The sequence below is a fragment of the Rhynchophorus ferrugineus genome, unplaced genomic scaffold (genome assembly GCF_030347505.1).
Source record: "Rhynchophorus ferrugineus isolate W39M unplaced genomic scaffold, kcgeb_rfMv2 rfM11, whole genome shotgun sequence".
Lineage (NCBI taxonomy): Eukaryota > Metazoa > Arthropoda > Insecta > Coleoptera > Curculionidae > Rhynchophorus > Rhynchophorus ferrugineus.
In genome coordinates, this window is record NW_027472590.1 from 31,618,744 (window position 1) to 31,640,030 (window position 21,287).

Sequence of the window (21,287 nt, forward strand, 5' to 3'; positions counted from 1 at the left end):
TAAACAAGTTCGTGTGGTTTGGTTCGCTTCATTGATGTCTAACATGACGTTTCCGGTTTAACCTACCATCGAGATATATTCCGAGGTATTTTGCTGATTCTGCTTGAGGAATCGGGCATCCGTCAAGTGATATAATTAGGTTTTTGTTATTTGGTCGCAACACAAAATTAACATGGACAGATTTAGAGCTATTTAGCTGTATTTCCCAGACTCCACTCCGCTTGTAGATCTTGTTGTCCATTGCGTGTACTTTTTCTACAGTCTTAGACAGAGATACATCTTTTGCAATGATAACTGTATCGTCGGCCAATGTTTCATGTACTGTTTCTTTTGTTTTTGGAATATCAGCAGTATAGAGCAGATATAGAAAAGGTCCCAAGACACTACCCTGTGGAATTTGCCAAAATTGATTAATAATTAATTTTGAATAACTAACAACAATCGGCAATATATACACACGAACAATATACGCAAAAAAGTTGATAGTACAAAGAATCGCAAGATAAAAATGAGTACAAATAGAGCAAAAGCTTACTTTTACTTTGTACGAGACATTTTTTTAAGCAAGTAGTCATTTGTATTTTTTTCTATAACATTATAATGCCCTTTTTCAACACTAAAAACGATTTGTTTCCAAAAAGCAACAAAAAAACAGAAACTACAACTAAAGATGAACCATTCTTCAGTGTAACAATGATATAGTTGACAAATCGACATAAACAAGAAACCATTAAAAAATCAGTGGAACTTCAAGAATGAATTCCAGGAAAATATTATTAATATCAGAAGCAGCTTTGCTCAAACGAATAGCATTCAGTCCGTGTACATTCTATTCAAAAAATTACGTTGGCAGTGATGCTTCTTTGTGATATATATTCCAGTGTCTGCAAATATTTTAGATCGATATATTGATTGAACCGGAACTCTGCTGAAATAGATGCAAATATGCCAAGAGAAGGGATGCTAAGTTTACTGAGATCAAAAAGGAATATTACAATCAAAGTATATCAAAAATTTATTAAGAAACATCCAGAATTTATCGACTAAAATGGTGGAAATTACACAATATGTATTTGTTAAAGTCTTGAGCCACCATACTCTTTTAAAATATCTACAGTTCTTCGCGGGATATGCTCATAGAATGTCTGAATAGTTTCCAACAATATATCCCATTCTCTACTATAAAACATCTTATAAGGATTGAATTATGGTAAGCTCTGAGGATTTTGCTGACTGAAGAAGATGTTTAATGCCACAATAATATTTTGTGTCAGGTTTTAACTACTATTCATCTTTTGCGATGATGCACGAAAGGAGAATCAACATACAACAACATGTACTAATATTGAATGGTGTTCAGATTATTTTGTCTATATAAAAATTGTTCCCAAGCTAGGCATATTAAAGTTGTTATTAATAATTACTTTGGCGTAACTGATATTAATAATTAAACCCAACATTTACAAAATCGTCCAATGCATTATAGCATAAATTATACGTGATACTGTAAACCCTAAAAGGTTAATTGGCAGTCCGAATATATAGCGACCGAGTGGTATTAATGTACATATAACAATTTTCATAAGCATAAAAGTCATTTTTTATTTTATGGTCATTTTTTAATAACGTTCATATTTTAAAATTTTACGGCATAATAAAATATATTTTAAATTAAACAGCCTATCTTTTACTTTCCAGAGTGTTTAATATTATGTATTTTAGCGCGTTAATCATAATAAAATTAACAGATAAAAATATCGGCTAAATCCATGGTATTTTTAATATCGTAATACCATAAAATATAATATTCATCGATGACTTTAATTAAAGTTTAGTTTCAGAATAAAATATACACAACATGGTTACTATAGTTCCAGCGAACATCGAGGATGAACCCAGGACATTTGAAAACATGACATAGTAGAAAGCCATGTACACCCCAACGTAACATATCTTTTCAAGACTAACGAAGAGCCTTTTTAATTAAACACCTAAAAGTACTTTTATGTATCGAATATCCGTCAAATGACATAATTAAATTCAAGTCATTTTGCCGCAACTCTAACAGGTTAATTGAAAAGTCCCCGGTCTACCATAGTAAAACACATATTTTTGGCAATTTTTTTTCTTATTCAACATAATTCCTTTCAAGGGTGATATACTAATTATAGCGACCCTCCAACTTTTCCATACCATTTTTGTAGTACGATTTGTCATTTGCTTCAAAATAGGCCTCAGTTTCGTCGATCACCACTTCATTCGACGAAAATGTCTTCCCAGCGAACACACTTTTGATATCTGAGAACAGGAAATAGTCGCTGGGGGCAGATCTGCAGAATACGGTATATGAGGAAGCAATTCGAAGCACAATTCATGGATTTTTGCCATCGTTTTCACTAATATGTGACTCGGTGCATTGTCTTGGTGAAGCAACACATTCTTTTTCCTCAAATGCCGCCTTTTTCGGCGATTTCGTCCCTCAAACAGTCCAATAACACTACGTAACAGTCACTGTTGATGGGCCTTCCCTTTTCAAGGTAGTCAATGAAAATTGTTCCATGCCAGCCGACTGTTGTGTTCTCCCACGTTTTGGAGCGGGTTCATCGTGTGCAATCCACTCGGATTACTGTCGAATGGATTTCTGAGTGAAATTATAGAGCCACGTTTTATCCATTATCACATATCGACGTAAAAACTCGCGTTTATTACGCTTTATTGTCTTCAAACACTGCTCTGAGAGATCAACTCGTGTTTGGTCAAAAGTGAGCTCGCGCGGCACCGAACACTTTGCACAAAGCTCCTCATACCCAAATATTGATGAATGATACGACGTACACGTTCAATTGATATCTTTAGAGTGTCTGCTATTTCATTCAATTTTAATTTACGGTCATTCAAAATCATTTTGTGGATTTTTTAATGTTTTCGTCCGTAACAATCTCTTTTGGGCGTTCACTGCGTTCACCGTCTTTGGTGCTCATTTTATCACGTCTAAATTTAATATACCAATCCTTGATTGTTGATTTTCCTGGGGCAGTGCCCGGAAACTCGACATCAAGCCAAGTTTTTGATTCAAACTGTATTTTTTCCTCTCAAAAAGCAATATTTTATCAACACGCGAAATTCCTTTTTATCCATTTTTTTCACAATAACAAAAGTTGCTTCACTCAAAATACTATAATTCACAAACTAATGATCCGACAGCTGTCAAGTTTATACACGCATCTTTTGAGGGTGAGGGTTAACTAAAAACATATGGATTTAATTCTAGTAGCGCGATCTATGTGTCAGGCTGGGGACTTTTCAATTGACTTGGAGCTATTATGCTGTATTATGCAGTCTCCAGTCCATTTTAAATTTTATTGACTACCAAATGTACATTTTCAACAATCTCAGGCTGTGTTCCAAGTACTGTTTAGTCTAATGCATGCTGCGCGTCACTTTTATTACTTCTCATTTGATTCTTCTTTATATCTGAAATAAATTGCTGCTTCCTCCTCTCCATACCAACCCAACTAACCCCAAAAAAGCAAAACTCAAAACAACCCGAAATTCCTGTAGGGACAAGCTGGAATATGTCATAATAGCATTTATTTATGGCCACTAAGCTTGAATGAATATCCGTCGAATTCAATATGTTTACAGTCCTATATGATGGGAGAGTTGAACGTCGACCGTCTGGCGCCAATTTATTATTTGATGTTTTGTGTTTCGAGTTTTAAGTTCAATTAGCATCGATTTTAGTCACGACTGTTGGAAACTTCTGATGCACTCATACGGAGAAGCGTATTTATCTCATAATATGATTAATAAGTAATTGAAGGAGATTGGAGAAGTTAAGGAGAGATTTATGGAAACAATTATTATACTAAATAGTCATATTGCTTTTGGTACGTCATTGAAATTTAACATGCAATGCTGATACTAAATTAAATACACTACAGAAAAAATATGAACGTTGTATATAAAAACATAGCGGCCCGCTCCGACTTTGCACGGGCATAAAATATATATGCCTATGTCACTCAATGAAAACATGATTAAAATCGATCCAGTATTTTTGGTTCATTCATTACTGCCCTTGGCCTGCACGCATTAAATTTGGAGTAAAACAATTCCTCTTCCCCTATACTTACTATGAAGATTTCCTGCAATCTTTGGAATATCTAAATTCATACAATTATTATTACATTACACATTTTTAAACGCAGATTTTAAATTTGTAATATCTCCGAAAATATTTGTTTAATTTACATGCTGTAAGGAACCATATTGATCTATATTAATTGCACACTGTATTTAAGGTACTTAATTCGATAAGGATTAATGCCGTATTGCTTAAAATAGCTTCGTAAATAAGCCATTTTCTCACGTAAAAAGTAAACAATAAAAATGGTTAATGTGGGTTATCCCTAAAAGATAAACATATACCATCGGGGACTTTTTTGTAGACCTTTTTATGGTGTACAATACTGTAGTACATTAATTTGATCTAACTCGTAGGGTTAGGCAGCGTTTTTGCTAATTGCTAAATAAGCCTAAAAAAATAGGTTAATTTACGACATCACGTTAGAAACCTCTAAAATTAGCAATGTTGCCTTAGTATATTATGCATGTATTATACATACAAAACCTTCCTCTTGAATCACTCTATCTACTGAAAAAAACCGCATCAAAATCCGTTGCGTAGTTTTAAAGATTTAAGCGCACATAGGGATATAGGGACAGAAAAGGCGACTTTGTTTTATACTATGTAGTGATTGATATTCTTGCAAGAAATTAGTACAGCTATAGCTTATATCAGCACTTTCATCTCAATTTAGTATTTAGTCTCATACAGTTAGCCTATCTGGTACTATTCGTCTTTATAATTGTTGGTAATTCCACCTATTTAAATCCATTCCTAAGATACTACCTGTTCGTATTTCTATCAATTCGTAATTTTCTTCGTGCTGTAGAGTCTGTTGCAGATATAACATATAAAAAGCGCTATATACTACACATATAATTTGTAATAATTGAATTACATATATTAATAAAAAATAATATTTTCTATTTCATTAGACTTCGGGCTCTAACATTGTAACACAATCTTACATAAATGTTTAACAATATATCGGTAACAATATGTAAATTTTAAAAAGAAACAATTTATTTTGCAAATAAATATGCCCTTTCCAATACAAAGAAAATCTAAACTGATAGGAAAGCAATTTGACTCTGTCCTTGGCGTAAAGCTTCCTTGAGAAAATTAAAATTGTCTTTTTATATTCTATTTTCGATGCAAATAAGATGCTGTAATCCATTTCACATTTTATATTCTACCTTAGATTTACCTTTCTTCCATTGCTGATGACTGAAAAGGGTAATTAAAATTGAAGTTCGAAATACGTGTTTTGAATTCAAAAGTGATTTATTAATTTTTTTAATTTGATTAAAAAACTAAGATATTACCCATATTTTTATATCATAAAATATAGAATGAACCACATGAAAAATGCCATCTAATTCTTGTAATGCCGCGTACAGACCGGGCCGAACAAAGACAACAAATGGGTTCGTTGGGAGCTTTCTAGTTCTATTTGGACGGTTTTACAACGGCCAACGAAGGTTTGTTGGCATTTACTTGCAATCCGTCTAGTGTCGGTAACATTAAAAGAAATGAATGGAACCGACGAATGCGGTGTGGAGGGTATATACACTATAAACGCCGCCGACGTTGAAAAATACTAGAGTTGGGAACTATCGACTGAAATGCACTATCGATTGTTTAATAATTGACTACTTTTTACGATCGACTGTTTCAGTCGCTTTTTTTGGTTCTGATTTTACTACTTTTTACCAGAAACTGTTTCCAGTAGTTATTTTCGGTTCAACTGATTATGTTACTATTTACTCTCGACTGTGTCAGTCGTGTTCTTTTAGTTACTATTTTTGGTTCTAGTAGTTTCATTCGACTGATTTTTAACATTCTGGCCCTGCCCTCCTAGCCGCGACCTTAACAATATATGCTTACATACATTTATATGTAATATATATAATTTTATGTTTTTTTTTGGTAGTTTGTTTGTTAGTAACAATATATTGTATATTAATATAGCAGAATTTTGGAACAATACTTTTCAAGATTGTTAATGCAATAGGGTAAAAAGATTAAAATTGTGAATGATATATAGTAAAACAATTTTGACTGTTTTTATGGCAATAATAGGTAGTATTTCGATTACTCTCTCGGTTTTTGTTAAAAAATATTTATCGTATTTAAAAAGCTCTAGTAGTTATTGTGCGATCAATTTTTAATTATGTCATAGATTAATTTTTTTCTCTATGATTAGGTATATGTTTAATTTTTATTTAGTATTTATGGTTATTGTACATCTTTAGTTTTTAGGTTTTGTTTAAGTTCTATTGTATTATCTATATTTATTATAGTATATTATTTAAAAATAGTAATTAACATAATAAAATACGATAAAACATTTGTGGGGTATTACTCCATTCCATAGAAAAATTCAATTCCTCTTTTTAACAGAACATTCAAATATAAAAGTAATTCTACTTCTTTTAAAATGAAATTATTAATTGCATGTTAATAGTATTCAGTAATTATATTTCCTATTTTTAAGTTAGTACGCGAGGAATGTGTACATCTCCGTCTCGCTTATGCTGCCGTTGGAAAATATAAGCACAAGTAAAATTAACTGCTCCAAAAAATTATCTCCGTCCTTTCCTCTCCCACAATTTGTACAGGAAAGGGTTCGTACATCTTCGTCTGACATTACTAATTGAAAAAAAAACAGTCGAACCGTGCCTTTGACTTAAAATAAGAATTGCAATTTTCAATCGCTAGTTTTTTCACTATCGACTATTTTCAGTCGACAGTCCCCAACGCTAAAAAATACGGACTTACATCCAACGAACGTTTGCTCCCAATAACAAAGGCAATATGAACGTTTCATCGAAGGCCAACGAATATTCGGCCACAACGCCGAATTTCATTCGTGGTCGTTCGTTGGTCCGGTCTCTGCGCAGCATAATATAACTTTTTTGATTACATAGATTGAATTAAATACATTAAGCACACGTATATGTTATTTTTATACAGTTTTTGTCGTACCTAAATTTTAATTAAAATAGTTCTTTCACCATAGTATAATAATAACTCTCGCACAAAAACTAATGGCATTATAACTTGATAAAAAATATAATTACAGGATGTATATGCCAACTAGATCTAGGCATAATTTAATATAAGTAAAAGATCGAAATAACCTTTTACCCAACCTAATATTATCTTGACAAAACACATATAAAACGTAATTTTTTTTTTCTAAAAAGTATTTTCGATACACTTTTTAATCTGTTTGAACTAAATTCAAACTACATCTCCCTACCTATATACATTTTAAATTCTGATCTGTATCTAGAAAATTGAGACGTATCTCTTTTTCATGTCTCTTTATTGTCAAAGTGTTTGGCTTGTATAGAACGAATTTATTCCTTTCTTATACGCCGGGAGCGTTTCCCGTTGGAACGTTCGTACATTTTATGTTGGCAGTTCTGCGCCAAAAAATATATCTTTTCTATTTGCCGCTGTTTCCTATGAAGGCTACGTAGCTTCTACATGTTCGACGACAAAGGTATTTTCCCAAATTTAATATTCTGATCGATTGGATTACATATATAAGGGAATATATGTACCTTGCTAGAAATCTAACCTTATAAATGTTCGAAAATATTATATATATATATATATATATATATATATATATATATATATATATATATATATATTTATATCAAAATTACTGAAGAATCGAAAGTAATATTTGAGTGTTGGTTACAGTTTATTATATGCAGCTTGAACTGCAACGCAAGCAACGTGGGATATTGCTGTTGGTTGTGATTAATGGGCTTAAATTGAACATCAGTATATGTACACCTAGTAAAAAATACCCAAAGCAGTAAAAATTCACACACAGGTCAAATAAAGGTTGGGAATAAAGTATTTTCAATTTTGGTCTTGAAATTCTTCATATCTCTAGTACCATTTATTCAACGAAGAGGTACTAAACGATCAGTTACTAGTTATTAAAGGTATATAGTATAAGGGTAAAACGTCATAGAAATAAAGATGGGCCATAAAATATTTTTCAGTCACAATATTGGGTACCAATTGAATACCAAAAGAACCTCGATACTTTCACCACATTAATTAAGATTAAAATGTTTTTATGAAAGATCTTTAATCTGAGGCCGCAGCTTCCATGGCTCTACATGAATCTGTTTTTGATTATCGCACATCGCTTCTCTTAAACCTCACGTGCTGTTGTCCTCATATTTCATTCAGCACCGATGCCAGCTCGTTCGTATATTGCCCAAGTCTCCTTTGATACTTTATACTCTACTGTATTATTTCCTGCCTTACTGCTTGCATATTTACTTATTCATTAACTATGACCAGCCTAAAATAATTATAATGACTTTAAAATGTGCTATTTTGACCGACTAATAGAGAATTTATGCCTCTGTACAATAATATTATCCCTTAGAGAATTATTGTAAAACATTTAAGTTGATGGAAATTATGAAAAGTTATATAACAATGTCCATTTTATTTTTGCAAACTTATTAAACGACCTAGTATGTTTTACTTTATATAATCTATACTTCAAGGCATCTTTATCAAATATTCACGCCTATTCTGTCATCAATTTAATTAATTAATTAAAACTTAGCACGTGTACAATCAAATAAAGACATTTAAGCCGGAAATCATAGGATACAAATTGCTTCAGGTGAATAATTACACACTATATTGACCATTTAACTACATCAGTACAAGAACAAGTCAATTAGTGTGTAACCGGAGGTTCACCTCTAATTATCATTCAATCGACTAACTGAACACAGATAATGATAATTTTTTTAACGCAAATCTCGGTAGATAAATCAATATTAACTCGAGATTATTTTTAGCTTACCTTGAAGTTGTTATTTCAATTTAATTCAACATAATTTTAGTTTCCTCAAACCGTATGGCTCCTCAATACGAACTAAATCATGAACTTCATCAACAAAAAAACTCTAGTGGTCGAAATTTATAACATTATATTAGATATACAGTGTTTTAATGCTTTGAATCTAATTATTTTTAAAGTGTTTTCGCATACTTGCATCCCTCATGTTGAAAAACAGTGGAGAGACTACATGCTCTTGACGAAGAATAGCGTTGAATTCGCCAAATAGTTTTGCAATGACACACAGCCAATAGTATCATCGTAAAGTGACTGAAAGAGATGTTCATCTTTAGGGGAACATGTTCAGCTTCAGATGCTATCCAGAGTTGACGCCACTGTATATAGTTGCAAATTGAACGACAATAATTACTGAAAAATATTAAAGGCTTTGTTTAATTATGAATGGTGGACTGACTTATTGAGAAATAAGCAACAATGAGAAAATGAAGAAGTTTGGTAGTAGATAACTATCTAAAGCATTTAGATTACATTTCTTTAGATTACATTTCTTTTTTCAATATTTCTACTATTTCGTATATTTAACTGTCTGATAGTTAAGAAAAGCCTTTGTGACTTTTACCTTCCTATCTATCTTATTACTTTTGGCATCTTCGGGTCTTAAGAAAAGTTAAATATCAAATCATTAATAAAAGTCGTCATATGTAAAATTTAAATATTTATTTCTAAAATTATAACCACATTATTTAACTCAAGTCAGCTTTCTAATTTTTATTTCATTTTATGAATTATATCTTACATTCTATATGCTTGGTACAATCTTAATTTACAATTAATTTATTATTTGTTCTAAATGCGTTGGATTACTAGTTGGTTTGATTTCTTAGTGCAACCCCATATTTGCTCCCTATAAGTTCAAATTGGCTTTATATAGCTTTCTAATCCCACGATAATTTATATTCATTTGTGTTAAAATAAAGTTTCATCAATTATTAATTACAATTATAGACTACTAAGAATAATAATAACAAGATATATAACAAAACCACCTATATCCATATCATACCGAACTAAAAACCGATTGAAGAATCCATTATATGTATCTAGAATAATATAAGATTAATATAAGCAAAAATTTGAATAACAGTATTAATGTATTCAACAATCCCTATCAATATTATTAAAAAGACGCATGATGGACTAGGTATCTATAACGTTATTTGTGATATATTTGAATACATTTTAATATACTTTAATATATAAGTATATCAGTAAACAATTGATTAGCTTAAGGGGATAGACAGCACAATTTTTTTAGAGTTTTAATCAAATTTTCATTATAAAATAACAATATCATAAAAAATTCACTTTATATAGACGATAATATAAGCTACATCGAGAGAAAATATATAATTGTTTATGTTACTTCGTAAACCAAACGAATATGAAGCCCGTTATCTTAGATGTTGAGAATTTGGGTTGAAGTTGTTATGCATTGCTGAAAAGCAATCATTCGATGGCTATAGTGTTCCAAGTGGGGATGCCGAAGAAATATCGATATTTTTCTTTATAAACTAAATTTGATACTTAATTTTAAATGTTTCGCGATTTTTGATACTTATTTTTAAATATTTTTTTGATATATTTTAGAGTATCCTTTTATGTTTAACGTGGGCTCCGAACCACGGTCCTCGGCATGAAGCCTACCGACTGTCAAGTGACCAAGTTAGAAATCATCCCAGAAGACATCCGGTCTTACCCAGCCTGGCTACTGGCGTAACTGGGATATATTCCTTGTCGGATTTTACATTCTTGCCCATCGACAATCACAAATGTTAAACAATCACAAACATACATTTAAAAACATGCCCCAGCAGGATTCGAACCTGCGACTATCGCAAAATTAGGTGGACAAAATTTTGCTGCCCAATATTTCTATTTTCTTTCTTAAATATATTAACATATATATAACGATAATTTTCCCGGTGGCCGACACTTCTAGTTCCAAATTTTCGTCACTTAAATGGCGTGCCAAGAATTCTTCTCTTTCAAAAAAATGAATGATTTATGCATTATTTTAGCTCGCCGATCATATCCTCTGAGACGAAGAAATGAACCAAGCGGTTTCAGCAACTCCTTTTTGAGATCAGCTTGATACCACTCAGATAGAGATAGACTGGGAGAGTCTTGCAGAGACTGGAATCGATTCATAGATAGAAACTGAACCCTTGCGCCTGTGTTTGTATGATATTGTCCCTTAAAATACATGGAGCAAGCCATGGGGCAGATGGGATGTTTGGTTCCATTTTCTAATGTATCACCAGAACTTTGAGAAAGGCTCATAAGTAATAAATATGTTCCTGTTACATGAGCAAGCATATCTCTGCGATTATTTCACTTCTCGTCACCGGCAACTATGGCAAATTGTCCTTCTTTTGAACAATTTTCAAGAATTTTAATCGATTGTAAATGGTTTCTTATGTAACACCTAATGAGTAGGATTGTTCTTGCTGATTTTTACAATAATCTTCGTCCAACAGCATCTCTAATTTCGTCTCTTAAAACTTCTTTAATTGCTGTGAATTTAAACCTATGAAACAACTACTTGCTTTCTCACGTTCTTTGACTAATCCACCTATGATATGATATAATATTACACTAATATATCTCGCAAATCGCGCTTGTTGAATTATAACATATAGGCTGAAAATTCAAGGGTCTAATATATAGATCGTGCCAATTTCATTGCATTCGCTGCTTTTGCTTTTTTCGATAGTACAAACCTTCAAAAGGAAGCTGTTAAAATTTCATAGTATTCTACTCATAAGTTTATAAGTTATTGTGCTAAAAGTGACGCTACTTTTGTTATTTTCAAAATAATTAATCTAAACTAATTTTGTTCTTTAATTTTACACTGCTTCTTGATGGGAAAAAAACCTTTCTAGCGAAGTAATGGTTTGAAAAGTTTTATGAGGACTCTGTCCCATCATAAACAATAATAAAACGTTGATTTGTTGACTTCAAACGTGGTCGTACAGACACCGATGATACAGAACGCAGTGGACGGCCAAATGAGGTGGTAACAGCAGGAAAAAAATTAATAAAACCGTTTTGAGTGATCGAAAATTGAAGTTGCGTGAGTTATCTCACATCGTAAATATATCAAAAGAACGTGTTAGTTTTATATTGCATGAGCATTTGAACGAGAAAGCTATATTCAAATTAGGTGCCGCCTTTGCTCATTATTGACCAAAAAGAAGAACGTGTTGATGATTCTGAGCAGTGTTTGGTCATGTTTAAACGTAACAAACCAGAATTTTTACATTTACATGTGACAATGGCTCCACCACTCTACTCTGGAATCAAAATGGCATCTGGTGACAGGCCTGGAATGATTGTGTGGCTCTTGATGGCGATTACATTGATGAATAAATCCTATTTTGGACAAAAAAAAAACGCGTTTTTTTGTTATGCCCGGGATTTTTCAGTCCATATGTTATATTATTATTGTTATACCACTTTGTGTCCCCAGTTCCCACTGGCATCATATGTTGTAAAACTGCGGATTTCAATTTAAACCCCTAATATCTAAAACTTATCTTAAATCCATAATAAAATCTTTCCAATTTGTCGTTTTCAATTCACCAGGGAAACAAACCCATAAAACTAGTGAAAAAGAAAAACTAAGAAAACTAGTGTATATCGGATCAACGTAGAAACTAAAATAAAAGAAAAAAATCTAGAATATCTCAAGCTACATCCCCAGAAAAGTAACGGGAAGAACGGTTAAATCTAGGATTTTGGGAAAAGCTTACTATTGTAAAATAAAATGTAGGATATTATTAAATTGGACGGAAAGTTACGTATTCGATTCCATCAGGGATCTCCGAACATACGAAGAACTAAACGCACCTTTGTTTTTCAACATAAAGATAAACCCTCGGAGAGAAAAGAATCCAAGGAAATCCGAACAACACATTTCGATCTAAAAGTTATGAAAGAAGGCGTGTGTTCAGTGTTATTATAGGTGGTCGATTCTCTAAAATTAAACATATATGGGTTTATAAATTAATTTTAAAATATTTACAACAGATGGTGGTACTGTATGTTAAACCGCATCGGGTATATTTGTAACCAACTTCATATTGAAGGCTCACTTTTTAGTATATGTTATCTCGTCGAAGTCTGAATCTGAATTTGTACAGAGTAAATTGCACTTGCGGGAAGTTTTACTTTTTTACTTCAATCTGAAGATAAAGGAGGCTGAAGGTTACCAAATTCTGTGTGAGGTTTATGCTCAATTATGCTCCATCGGTTTCAACGAAGTTAAAGAGTTTTCTTGGCAGCCAAAAACATTTCATGGCGAGAATTTGAAGGTATTAATGGCTGATGATCCATGTAAAACACAATAAAGATATGCAGAATTGCCGAATGATTCAAAAACTTAAATATTTTGTTATGTCACCCTTCAGCATAAACAAACGTTGAAAACATACTTGGATATATTAAAACAGCAACGGTTCCCTTCCCTGCCATATTCTTCAGACCTGGCTCCTTCTGATTACTACTTGTTCAAATGAGTGGGATCGATGGGTGGATAGCCTCAAAAGATAGATCGTTCTTTCAAGTTGGAACACGTAAATAACCTGAAAGATGAAAAACAGTAGTAGCTATCAATGTATGTTGAATAAAAATATTTTTAAAAAAATGAATTGACTTCAAAAAAATAAATAAGGAACTCACTAAAAAGTAAAAAATAATGAAACTTGCAACACAAAAAAACGTTTTAAAATAAAATATGTGCGTAATGGTCATTGTAATAACTGAAAAAATAAACAAAAAGGTTAATAAACATATCTACTACACGTATTTTATATTCTACTATATACACACTATATAGCTTAATACTAGCGTTGGGAACAGCAGAACAGTAGAAACAGTAGCAACAGTTAATAGTTGCGAAACAGTCGAAGCAGTCGATAGTTAAAAAAATGAGTTGAATTTCCATTTGTGAATCATCATTTGAAGCTTGAATAAATCGTTGAATAAATGGTACTAGAGATATGAAGAATTACAAGACCAAAATCGAAAATTCTTTATTCCCAACCTTTATTTGACCTGTGTTTGAACTTTGTGTGAATTGTTCAATTTAAGCCCATTAATCACAACCAACAGCAATATCCCATGTTGCTTTCGTTGCAGTTCAAGCTGTATATAATAAACTGTAACCAACACTCAAATATTACTTTCGATTCAACAAATGCTAGTTTAAATAATTTGATATATATTACAAGAATAGTTTTTGATATGTGCTTCCTCTGAATCATTCTTTGATGATGATATTTTCTTGTGTTTATAATATTGATAAGGAAATAAAGAAGAATTGCTTATATGCAAGAATGATAAATAGTAACGTTTTAAAATTATTTTTCAGATATGGGATCAGAGCAACTCGCAGTGATCGCTATCTGCATAGTTTTGGTCGCTCTGTTGATTTTCTTCGCCCTCTATCATTCTTTTAATATCATCAATTGGATCAATGCCTGGATCACTTCGAACAAAGAGGAAAAAGTTGGACTAACACGACTAAAGGGTCATTACAATGCTAACGGGTATTTGGTATGTAATTTACATTTTATTCTTAAATTTCATCTGCGGTATTGTATTAGTGAAGAATATATTTAAACGAAAAGTTTAATTAATTATATTAAGTATTAAAATAAATAACAATGTGTTAAACATATCGCCAGTTAAGTTATGCAAAATTGTCATATTTATAACGCCATATCCTAAAATTAGATATATTCCAATACATCACCTTTAAAAGTAGTATATCACAGTTTCACGTCACATGTATACGAATTATAACACATGTGCTAAAAAGTTTCGGGGTCTAACACATAGATGGCGCTACTTTTAGTACTTTTTTAAGTTAGTACTAACCTTCAGAAGAAAGCTGTTAACATTTCATAATATTCTACTCATAAGTGTGTGACTTATCGTGCTATGAGTGGCACTACTTTTGTTATTTTCAAAATAATGGATCAAAAACAATTACGTGTTTTAATTTTATACTGCTTCTTGATGGGGAAAAATACGGTTCACGCGAAGCAATGGCTTGAAAAGTATTATAAGAACTCTATCAGAAACAACAATAAAACGTTGGTTTGCTGACTTCAAACGTGGTCGTAGAGACACCGATGAAAACATAAAAAAACAAAATCGTCTTCAATGATCGAAAAGTGAAGTTGTGTGAGTTAGCTGACGTCGTAAATATATCAAAAAACGTGTTGGGTTTATATTGCATGAGCATTTGACTACGAGAAAGCTCTGTTGAAGGTGCTATATAGTTTACTTTAAAATAAATAGTCCTGAAAAAAGATATACCATAGATCAGACAGATTTCTAATAATCTAGTGATCAAACAGTGACTGAGATAGTAAAAGTGGCAATAACTGAATGAAACTTTTAGGTTGTAGGCTTATAATCCAACTCTGACAATTAGCAAGGCCAATGCAAATGCAAGGGTAATGAGAACGGAAACAACTTAAGGTGAATATATAGGATACATATAGGATAACTGTAGAAAATCATACTACGTAACAAAATGGTGAATTTAAAAAGTTATTGAGAAGCTATACATAAAGGGTCTCAACTGTAGAAAATCAAAATAAAAAAGTCGCCGGTCTGACACATAGATAGCGCTACTAGAATTAAATCCATATGTTTTTTAATTAGCCCTAACCCACAAAATATGCGTGTATAAATTTGATAGCTGTCGGATCATTAGTTTGTAAATTAATAAAGTGTAAATGTAAAGTAAAGAATTTCGCTAGTTGATAAAAAATTGCTTTCTGAAGGGAATAATACAGTTGAAGCAAAACTTTGCCTTGATGCCGAGTTTTCGGACACTGCCCCAGTAAAATCAACCATCAAGGATTGGCATGCTAAGTATAGACGTGGTGAAATGAGTACCGAAGACGGTGAACGCAGTGAACGCCCAAAACAGGTTGTTACCGACAAAAACATTAAAAAAATTCACAAAATGATTTTGAATGACCGTAAATTGAAATTGTTTGAAGATGATCAAGCATAATAAACCCTAGTATTTGCGTCAATATTTGACAATGGATGAAACATGGCTCCATCATTCCACTCCGAAGTTCAATCGACATTCATCCGAGTGGACTGCACACGATGAACCCGCTCCAAAGCGTGGGAAAAAGCAATAGTCGGCTGGCAAGGTTATGGCGTCTGTATTTTGGGATGTTCATGGAATAATTTTCATTGACTACCTTGAAAAAGGAAGGACCATCAACAGCGACTATTACATCAATCGGTTATTGGACCGTTTGAAGTACGAAATCGCCGGAAAACGACCGAAGAAGAAAAAGAAAGAGCTGCTTCACCGAGACAATGCACCGTGCCACAAGTCAATGAAAACGATGGCAAAAATCCATGAATTGGGCTTCGAATTGCTTCCTCATCCACCGTATTCTCTAGATCTGGCCCCTAGTGACTATTTCCTGTTCTCAGATCTCAAAAGAATGCTCGCTGGAAAGAAACTGTCGTCGAATGAAAATGTGATCGCCGAAACTGAGGCCTATTTTGAAGCAAAGGGCAAATCACACTACAAAAATGGTATCGAAAAGTTGGAGGGTCGCTATAATCAGTATATCACCCTTGAAGGGAATTATGTTGAATAAAAGAAACAAATTTTGCCAAAAAAAGGTGTTTTACTATTGTAGGCTGGGGACTTCAATTGACCTGTTATATAGACTTTAGAATAAGCTTTAGATTAAGACTAATTAATTAAAATAGTATTGTATATAGGAGATCACCTAATGAAGTGATTTCCTACATGCCATGTACATATAATGAAAACATACCAAATACTTATTGCCCTCTAAGCAGATTGTGGAACTACTAAAAGTAATATAAAAAATATATCTTGATGGGGTGAGTTCACTGCTATTTTGGAAAGACTATATTTATAACCCAGAATACATTTACCTTTTGAATCAAAAATCACGACAAGACACGGTATTGACAAGTAAATAAAAATTGCCTCATTATAAGTTGATAAAACCTCGTCTAAAAATAACTCGAAAAAACCGCCACCAAAAAAAAAAAGTCAAGGTCCTTTCGGATATATAGCTCGATGGGCGACCGTCGCGGAGAGGGCGTGGGACCTTTAAACAACTTCCGAAAAAGCAATCGAAAAATCGGATCTAAATTTGAAGTGACAGCTTCGGATGCCACTTGTTTACCACAACTCCGTTTCGATGGCGTTCATTTACTTGTCGTGCTGCCCCTGCAAAGATCAAATGATAATTTATTCCGGTTTACGCGTCCGTGGTTCATATTTTCGCTGAATTTGTCTCTGTCGCATTTTCGGAGGTCGGCCGTGACATTACTGATGGAAGAAAACGTACACATTTTTCCCATTAAACAAAATTACTAAAGTATATTAAATAAAGTGATAGAATGTTGAGCAAGATAAATAAATATTGCATTATTTTTATATAGATTAGGCCATGACGGATTTCTATTTAATAAAACTGTTATAATTGACTGTTATATATTGTAAATCAATTATTCAAAATTCAATAATTAGAAATTCGACCACAATTTATTAATTTAATCATAAGAGGTCAATTGAAAAGTCCCCGGCCTGATACATAGATGGCGCTACTAGAATTAAATCCATATGATTTTTAGTTAGCCCTAACCCTCAAAAGATGCGTGTATAAATTTGACAGCTGTCGAATTATTAGATTGTGAATTATAGCATTTTAAGTGAACCAACTTTTGTTATTGTGAAAAAAATGGATAAAAAGGAATTTCGCGTGTTAATAAAATATTGCTTTTTGAACGGAAAAAATACAGTTGAAGTAAAAACTTGACCTGATGCCCAGTTTCTGGATGCTGCCTCAGGATAATCAACCATCAAGGATTGGTATGCTAAGTTTAGACGTGTTGAAATGAGCACCGAAGACGGTGAACACAGTGAACGCCCAAAAGAGGTTTTTACCGACGAAAACATTTTAAAAATCCACAAAATGATTGTAAATGACCGTAAATTGAAATTGAATCAAATAGTAGACACTCTAAAGACATCAACTGAATGTGTACATCATATCATTTAGGAATATTTGAGTATTAGAAATCTCTGTGCAAAGTGGTTGCCGCGCGAGCTCACTTTTGACCAAAAACATTAACGAGTTGATGATTCGGAGCAGTGTTTGAAGATGATCAAGCGTAATCAACTCGAGTTTTTTGCGTCGATATGTGACAATGGATGAAACATGGCTCCATCATTTCACTCCGAAGTCCAATTGGCAGTCATCCGAGTGGACTGCACACGATGAACCCGCTCCAAAACGTGGGAAAACGCAACAGTCGGCTGGCAAGGTTATGGTGTCTGTGTTTTGGGATGCGCATGTAATAATTTTCATTGACTACCTGGAAAAAGGAAGGACCATCAACAGCGACTATTACACAGCGTTATTGGGCTGTTTGAAGGACGAAATCGCCGAAAAACGGCCGTAATTGAAGAAAAAGAAAGTGCTGTTTCACCAAGACGATGCACTGTGTCGCAAGTTAGTGAAAATGATGGCAAAAATCCACGAATTGCTTCCTCATCCACCGTATTCTCCAGATATGGCCCCCAGCGACTATTTCCTGATTCTCAGATCTCAAAAGAATGCTCGCTGGGAAGAAATTTTCGTCGAATGAAGAGGTGATCGACAAAACTGAGGCCTATTTTGAAACAAAGGACAAATCGTACTCCAAAATTGTTTAATCGAAAAGTTGGAAGGTCGCTATAATGAGTGAATCATCCTTGAAGGGAATTATGTTGAATAAAAAAAACTAATTTAGCCAAAAATGTGTTTTACTATGGTAGATCGGGGACTTCAATCGACCTGTTATATGAGTCGTGACCTGTGCTTTACTAATTATGAAGATGTCAAAAAATGGAAAGCCTATAAGTCCAAACAAGTTTCATAATTAACTGATAAACCAAGCTCTTTGATTTTAGGTCCAGCTCTTTGCTGGTTTAGGTCTGCTCCTTGTCTAATGCGACATTATTTTGTTACTATTACAACATGTTTATTTCAGGTACACTCCGATTCAGACATTCAGCTCGACTGGACCAACGGTAGCTTCAAACGATTCGATTCCGTCGACCGAGACTTTCGCATATCGGTAGCCACCACCAGTCTGAACGAGTGGCAAGGCAGTACCGAGGAGACCGACACCATACCCCCCCAACCACTGAGACCAGCGCCAGTACCAAGCAATATCCCACTGCCCTCCGTAGGAACAACCGACCAAGCAAACGAAAACGACGTAAAGGACACCGAAAAGATCATCAATAAAATAAACGGGTAACAATCATCAACGATTTGTTTTGGTGCGCGTTTCAGTGGAAACCCGGTTTCAGGCTTACGATCGAATCGACGACAATATCGCCCATCCCAAGACCGGTGAGTTCGGCGAATGTGGCCACCCTGGCGTCCCAGTCGTCGTTCCCGGTCAGTCTGGACCCCCCTCCGCCCTCGCCATCGCGAAACGTGTCACGTACCCAAAGTGCTCCTTTGAAGCTGTCAGTTATTCACCAGCAAACAACCGAATTTAAAGGTAAGTCCATCTGGAGCGGCTTGCATAACGGCAGGTACCACAAAATTAATATTACTACTGTTCGGTTGAATTTGCATTAATACTCAATCAAGATGAGTACAGGATTAATACATCAGTAAACTAAACTACTTAAACCAACGGTAAGAATACACTTAACAAGTCCGTGTGGTTTGATTCGCTTCAAACTCAAACTGATTTCCTTGAGAAATTATTCGGATGGTTATTTCTTATTGCATTTTGAGCAATTACTTATGACAATTATGGAATAATATTATTATATATTATTTTAATACATAATAATATTATTACTTTTAGTGTGAAACCAAAGCCAATGCACGTCATCAAAATATATGACGACAACACGTTCCAATGTCAAAAAATAACATTATTTAAGCAGGAAATAAAATGTTTTTTTTTTAATCTTAGGGATATTAATATTTCTACGAACCACAAATATATTATTTTTCTATTAAAAGTAAAAATTGTAGTGTTACTTTGATTGAAATTCCTAAATAATTAATTAAGGGGAACTTGGGTCCTTTTTTCTATGTAACATATTTTAATAACGTGGATATTAATATTTCCACCAACGGTATTATGCTATTTTTCAATTAAAATTAAATAATTATAGTGTTACGTTGGTGCATTTTCCTAGCTCTTTATTTAAAGGAAAAAATCAATTGTTTTTTTTTTCTAGAAAACAAACCAATTTATTTAAATTCCCAATATATTTTTTTGGTTTTTACATTTTTTAATAACGTGGATATTGATATTTCATCCGACGGTATTATGCTTTTTTTCTATAACACTGAATTATAGGGTTACGTTGGTACAAATTCCTAACTCGTTATTTAAAGGAATAAAACAATTATGTCTTTTGCTTATATAAAAAAAATATTTTGAATCCCAAATGTTGTTTTTTTCGGCTATTTGCATTTTTTAACAATGTGGATATTAATATTTCCACCAACGGTATTATGCTATTTTTCAATTAAAATTAAATAATTATAGTGTTACGTTGGTGCATTTTCCTAGCTCTTTATTTAAAGGAAAAAATCAATTGTGTTTTTTTTTCTAGAAAACAAACCAATTTATTTAAATTCCCAATATATTTTTTTGGTTTTTACATTTTTTAATAACGTGGATATTAATATTTCCACCAACGGTATTATGCTATTTTTCAATTAAAATTAAATAATTATAGTGTCACTTTGGCAAATTTCTAAATCCTGTGTTTACAAACTTAAAGGGAATAACACGGCCTGGTTCTAAAACGAATTCATAAACTGCAATAGAAATACATTCGACGTAGTAATGACATGAGTTCATCACTATTTTAGACCGACTATTAGGTACCATGTGCTTTCAAACTTCAGCCTTAATTTTTTATATAAAAAATTTAATCACTACAGAACACAGAATTTTACATTGACAGATCAATATGAATTATGGAATAATTTTTTTATATCGCAGAAAAACCACTTGATGTACCTTCGCCTCCACCATCGACTTACGATGAACAAGAAATGAGTTCCGACGACCTGAAACGAGCGTTGTCCTGCGACAGCGTGTGCTCCGACACGTCCGTGGCACTTGGCGACCTGGAAGGATTCAACGTCACGGGATATTTGTGTATCGGCCTAGAATACGACAGGTGCTTTATTT

General features: G+C 33.2%; 1 protein-coding gene across 3 annotated transcripts in view; it reads left to right on the plus strand.

Moving 5' to 3' along the window:
* The window catches only part of Syt12 (Synaptotagmin 12), a 37,113-nt gene that overhangs the window by 7,923 nt on the left and 7,903 nt on the right, over positions 1-21,287 (plus strand). For all 3 annotated transcript variants that reach the window (XR_013007615.1, XR_013007616.1, XM_076417069.1), the window contains exons 2-5: positions 14,413-14,597; positions 19,101-19,369; positions 19,426-19,622; positions 21,096-21,276. Coding sequence is in view for 1 of the 3 variants with exons in the window: in XM_076417069.1 (XP_076273184.1) it covers positions 14,415-14,597; positions 19,101-19,369; positions 19,426-19,622; positions 21,096-21,276 (830 nt within the window). In the remaining 2 variants the exon portion in view is untranslated. The remainder of the gene's footprint in view (positions 1-14,412; positions 14,598-19,100; positions 19,370-19,425; positions 19,623-21,095; positions 21,277-21,287) is intronic.